The sequence below is a fragment of the Meleagris gallopavo genome, chromosome 13, assembly GCF_000146605.3.
Source record: "Meleagris gallopavo isolate NT-WF06-2002-E0010 breed Aviagen turkey brand Nicholas breeding stock chromosome 13, Turkey_5.1, whole genome shotgun sequence".
Classification (NCBI taxonomy): Eukaryota; Metazoa; Chordata; class Aves; order Galliformes; family Phasianidae; genus Meleagris; species Meleagris gallopavo.
The window spans coordinates 12,681,503-12,687,925 of record NC_015023.2 but is presented as its reverse complement, the minus strand read 5'-3'; the positions used below and the strand labels follow the sequence as shown (position 1 = coordinate 12,687,925).

At 37.9% G+C, this 6,423-nt stretch overlaps 1 protein-coding gene across 1 annotated transcript; it reads right to left on the bottom strand.

Annotated features, from left to right (window-relative positions):
- Nucleotides 1-1,580: 1,580 nt before the first annotated feature.
- Nucleotides 1,581-6,423, bottom strand: DYNLRB2 (dynein light chain roadblock-type 2). The gene is made up of 3 exons (XM_010718067.3): nucleotides 6,288-6,423; nucleotides 2,699-2,866; nucleotides 1,581-1,884 (listed from the first exon to the last, which is right to left on the bottom strand). The coding sequence occupies exons 1-3, from the start codon at nucleotides 6,304-6,306 to the stop codon at nucleotides 1,841-1,843; spliced, it is 231 nt and encodes a 76-aa protein (XP_010716369.1). The 5' UTR covers nucleotides 6,307-6,423; the 3' UTR covers nucleotides 1,581-1,840.

Below are 6,423 nucleotides of genomic sequence, written 5' to 3'. Positions count from 1 at the left end.
TAAAGGGAACTAACACATGTATCAGAAGGACAAAAATGAAAGAGCCTTGCCAGATAGTAAGATTTTCTCTTTGTTATGCACTGCTGTGTTGTGTAGGCTGCAGTATGTATTTCGCTGATGCTGGGAATTGTAACACCAATATTATTTTTGACAATAAAAATTGTAACAGGGACTGTAATTCTGGCAGTTTGCTGGAGTTATACAGCAAAACCTCCATAGAATTCAATGCTGTTAGAGAAAACTACAGGAACAAAACTATTAGCCCCAAACACCCATTACTAGCAGTCACAATTCAGCAGTACTTTTGAGTATGTGCTGAAATGAAAAATCTGGGCTTTGAATTGTCAAGCATTTAACATGCTAGGATGTTAGAATAAGGATTTAGTAATATATGGTGATAATTAAAATGCAGAGAAGTAGAAAGTGTAGTATTAAAACATTGCCACGTGTCAGTATATTTTTCCATAACAAGTTAAAGTGGTTATTTTCCAGTGCATGTTCCAAAAACACCCTAGCAGTAATAACATTCTTCTTGCACTGTGCTGTATACTGTCACCAATAGCTGTCCCTTTGGTTTATGTATCCTTATTATTTTGAATAGATCTGCCCAGCTGGATTGCTGTGCTTAATTGCCATCAAACTGTGTCTCTGTGCCTTTGGGTTGACTTCCTCTCAATGCACGGCTGCACAGAATCTTCCTGTGAGCTCCACTGCCCATTTCCTGGGTCTTGAATCTCTGCTAACCTTTGAGATCTCAAAGCTCTCAGGTTTTTCAGTGGAAGAACTCTCCTTTGTATAAGCTTTAAGTGATACAAAGCAGAGCCTTCAGAGCAACTTGCTGACTTTTCGTCCACCGAGACATTTGGTGATCTATTGGTTTCATAACCTCAACCACAATTCATGTGATATAATACAAAGATCCCTGAGCAGTATTCAACAGATACATTTTTCTTTTCATCCTCATAGACATCCCACATATTTTTCTTTTTTCCTTTATCTGGAATAATAATAAAAAAAACGTTTTATGGTAAACTGAACACAAACAGTCTTGACACGTTAGAGTGGTTGATAATATATGCATATAATGTACATGGGCCTGATTTGGGAAACTGATCTGGGAGCTTTAACCACCACCCTCTATCTCATGTCATTGGGGGTGCAGCTTGTGTGTTGGATCTAAATACTTCAACAGTTATCAAATGTTTTGGTTTAATTTTATAATTTTATATATGAGTGCCAACTCAACTTTGTCAGCTTCAACATCTCAGTAGTGGAAATGCTCAATGAAGCCATTGTTTCAGTCCATAGGAAGTGGAAAACAAGCAAAGACACTTGTTTTTCACTTTTCTTCCTCTAGAAGACTCAAAAAAACAACAGGAGTTGAAGGCAGGGCAATAATGGCATGAACTATGTTGTTCACATTTGTTTTCTTCAATACATGTAAATGGTTACTCTCTCACAGTCACGTTGATGTACACATACGTTCCCATGCTCTGTGACCTCCCCACAATGCAATTTCTCCTGCATGCAAGCTAAATTTAAGTAAAATGTCTTAATTTCAAGAACAAGTTGGCCATCCATTAAATCAAAGTTTAAGCATTTTGCTTTATTATTGTTCATCAGAGTATTAAGTCAAACAGTATTTTAATATTTGCACTCTGAGTTGCTCAAACACAAATTGATACAGCTACAACAGAATTTTAAACTGGCAGCACTTTCAGTCACAACTGAACAATTGTGTAAAACTTGTTAGTGCTGTGTTTGATGCTAAGTATCAGTAAGGAAGGTTAGTTTAACAAGAAGAGCTGCGTCACTGTCTGAAAATAACATCCTGCTGGGTCTATTCAGATGGGTTCTGGATAACAATCAGCAGATACTCCTTATCTGCAAAAGCATTTAACACTGCTTTGTTAAAATGTTTTTCCTTCTTTCCTCATAAATAGTCCTTAATTGATTTACCTTCTTTTTCTTTAATATAAGAAAAAAGCAATAATATTCATATAATTTTCAAAATTAAACCATTTAAAAACAAATAAAAAAACCCACAACCAGATTTCAGATTAAAATTGTCATAAATTGTGACTATAACATTTAAAATTATTTTAATAAGCAGAATATTTGCTTTCAAGAAACTGTAAGTATATTTAAACAAGAAGCAGACGGTCACAAGATAAGCACCTGGAAGCCAGCACTTGTTATAATAAACTTATGGCATCTGCAGCCTCTTCTGCAGGTGCAGGAAACTTCTTTCAGTTCACTATTTGCTTTATTCAGAATTGAGAACCCCATTTACAGATGAACATAGCAGAAAAGGTTTGAATAGACCTTTATTATGAATAAGATTGAGGCACGCCAGGCTTTGCCAACTAATTCTAAAAGCCTGGGGAAGTTTTTGAGAAAATTCTGTTGGATAGCTATTTATTATCTATTCTAAAAGAAATATTTCTTTAAGTGAATTGATTAGGGTCATATTTGCTTTAAGAAATTAAGAAGTTAAGTCTACCTCTGGGCTTGTTTTGTTGCCTCCAATCTTGAATGCTATAAACCTGGTACATTAAAAGCTTGATTCCATGCTGAATAGATAGCTTTCTTTTCATATATGTGTTTAAAATACGTTTCCTACAGTAGCTTTACTGGTGAACAGTTAAAAGAAACTTAGAAGGATATCCTCTTCTGTCACTTTAAAGAGATATGTTACCTGGAGCTACCATGATTTCATGTTTCTTTGATCTGATCCTGAGGAAGGTTAGATCATTCTGAGGATCAATATCTCTCACTGTGCTCCTCGCTTTCATGGTGAGCTGATGAAGGAGACCTGCATAGTGCACTGTTGTCGAGTTATCAAGTGTTGTTCTTATTGGAATTCCTGAAAAGAAATAATTTTCTCATTCAGCCATTTAGTTAAGTTTCTTATTTATATACAGTAGAGTTTAAAACAACAACAACAAAGGTTTTCATGTTGTTTTTGGGTTTCTTTTCCTGCTTTGTAGCAAGGAGTTGCTCATTGCAGGTATCTTTTTAAAGTGTAACTTACATTAATCAGTGGCAGTTAAGCATGGAGTTGCCTTCTGGAACCATTGAAAGAGTAATTGCTGTTCAAGGCTCTTAAATTCAAATTCCCTTAACCAGCACCCGTGCTTCCTCAGTTTAAACATTGTCACTGAGTTTGTTACTTTGGCTGCAAGAATGGATATGCAATGATAGGAAGTTCTTCTTCCCAGCCAAGTACACCAAGAGCAGCCGAAGGGCAGAAGTGGTGTCTGTGCTTCAGACAAGCAAAGCCTCTCTTGGAGCAGTCCTTTACAGTTACATGCAAAATATTGGCAGTGTATTGACCCTAACTATTAAAATACGATTACATAAGATTAATTTTTGATTATTTAATGAATCATTGTTTATCAGTGATTTGTTAACCATACTTTTTATATTAACAGGCTACCAAGTGAAGCTGAATGCATAGGGTTTATAGTAATCTTGCAAGTATAAAATAAATATTTGGCTTTAATAAGTTTGTTTCACTAATAAAAAAATTATTTGACCTACTAAGAAAGACTATAGAATAGAAGTTAGCAAGACAATTTTCTCTTTATATACTTTTGTACTATGTCTCCCAAGTGGACAGGATAGGAATACAAATGTAGAGTAAAATGACTCAGTTGAAGAGTTTGATTCACGTGAGAAGAATTAACATGCAAAGATAGGGAATGGCAGGTAAAGACTTGGAGGGAAATGAAGAAAAGAAATAATAGAACCTCTTCAGATATTAGATGATTCCATCATTTTCTTAGTGAAGCATTATTTGAATCACTTGAAATCAGTGCTGTCATGAGAAATAATCCTGTGTTGGTGGGATACTTAGTGATCTTAACGGGATGACCCAGCTTGTACTTTGTGTGTAATGTTTACTACGCAGAGATTGAAAGAGGTTTTGCAAAAACAAAAGAGGTGCTCACAAGCACTGCATTAGCATGAGAATATCTATATAATCACAGCATTAAATAGTAAGTCACTTACAAGCAGCAGTGAGTGTGTCAGGGTTATATGACCTCTTATCTAAATGACCACTTCAGCAAATACAGCACTTTTAATGAAAATGGTAAATGTTAAATGATTCTCCAAGGTCTAATAATTACCTGAAAATGAGTTGACACTAGTGACGTTCTTAGATGAAAGCTAAACTGTGCTTACTTCAGGACAAATGCTCTTTGCCTCTGCCCCCCAAATTAGAGAGAAGCAAATAAATCCTTCATTAGAAATGCTGCAGTGTGATCCTTCACAAATGAAAATCTCCAACTGTTGCTATCCTTTACAAAATGAACAATGTATGCTTAGCGTGGTGTTTCAATGAAAAACTCAACCTTGAGTGTTAAAATAAATGACAGGCAATATTTGCCTCAGGAATCTTTCAATTGCTGTTCCATCTGAATGCTGCTATACCAAAGTTATTACCCATACTATTAAGAAACCTTTGTAAAAGATAAGAATATCTGCACTACTTAGATGGAGCAGTTCTGCTTAGGGGTAGGCATGCTACAAAATTATGCAACTACGTATCTGCTTTGAGATTTGGTTTGTGGAATCTAATTTCTTGGTGTGTTGAGTACATCCTCATGGAGATCAGCATTGTATGTGTTTGCAGCTGGTGTAGGAAGATTTCTAAATGAGAAGCTAAAACCAAGACTCCTGAACTAGTCTGTCTAATGTAATTCAGTCTGGCCACGTTTTGCAGTTTTATGAGGGTGGGGGAGTTTGAACAGGACATGGTGGAGAGACTTTACATCTTGTCTTGAATAGCATAATGTCCAAAACCCCTACCAAAGCTGTGCTCTGGAGTGTTCTTCCTCCTTTGTAAATCGAAGTTGAGACAGAAAGAGCATGTAAGAGCCTTTGAAATCGCATGGTGTTGTTAGGAGAACTCTTCACAGCTGTATCTCAGTGTCCCTCAATAGCACAACTGCACCAGTAGTAAGTACATATGAGTGTACTGCTGCAGCTGTACACCTGAGAGGGAAAGCATACTTGACCTAGTTGCTAGGAACTCAACTGTGCCGAGATACTGAACATAAATCTGTTGTTTTTCTATTAGATTACATTGGTGCTTTTGCCATCATAAATGTATCAGTCTGTAAACTCAGCAAGGATCATCTGTGTTACCTAAGAATTGATTTTGATCATTTTTAGTTTGTAGCTACATGGATAAGTCACTTTCTATTTACTTAATCAGAATACAGAAACAGTTGAAGCAATACCAGTACTGAAACCAGCCTGTGTTTCAGGTTGGGAAACACTTCTATCCAGAAATGAGCACAAAGAAGGTTTTCGGTTACTGTTTGCTGGGCTATGAGCTTCTTGGCCTGCATCTATTCTGTGTACAAGGACACGTTTTGCTTAGCATGTCCAGGCATGCAAAACAATTGTCCAGATTTTCTGAAAACTAAGTAACATTCAAGCTTCGTTCTTAGTGTTCTTTCTACTTGCTAAACTGCTGGCAGTGCAGTGTAGCTTTGAGGGTGTTGTAGAAGTGAACCAAATTTCAGGCAAGGTAACTGAGTTGTCTTATCTGTAGAGGAATGATTCAAACAAAGATCAACCGGAAGCCTAGCTTCTGAAAACTGGTTTCTGTAATGAGTTTTGCTTTGGCTTGTGGTTCTGTGTGGTTCTGTGTCCCAACCAAAGACTGCATGACAAGAATCTTGCTTTTCCTCACCCTGTAACAGAGTTTAAAGAATTTCTGAGTGTTCCATAGAACCAAGGAATGGTTCCCAACAATGGGAACCCAACTTAGTTTGGTAGACACATCACTCCCTGTTTGCTCTCTCCCGACTTTTCAGAAGAATCAAGGCGACAGTGAATTTGTGTGAATACAAAGGATTTGGGGCTGAAAAACACCTGTCAAAACAACAGCTTAGTGCCATGTGTTCTGCCTTCTGTAACCTGCTGAATGATGCTCAAGCTATGGTGCTGAAAAATGAGATGCTGTTTAGTCAGACAAGGAGATAATTAGCAATACATAAGTTCTTAAGTTACATGAAGGGTTGCACTATGAGTTATTTCATCAGCTTATGCCAAAGCTTTCTGTGTCCCATGGACTCGAACCAGAGCCTGCATCACGATGGCATCGGGACACGGCTACAAGCTGTGCTGCTCTGCCGTACAGCCTGACGCGTGCTCTTGAGAACGCCTTCATACAGCACTGCAAGCAGACTGCTTCATCGCCTCACAGTCTCTGCAGTATTTGGGTTCACTGCACTGGGTTTGTTACTTGGAGAAAGCCGAGGGCGCTTTACCTTCTGCATTGACAACCATAGTCGCCACGACCCCTTTGTGGGCTTGAATCCTTTTTAGGGTTTCCTCCGTTTCAGCCTACGGGTAGAGAGAACACCACAGCACCACGGCTCCCGCCCTGCCGCCCCATCCCGGGGT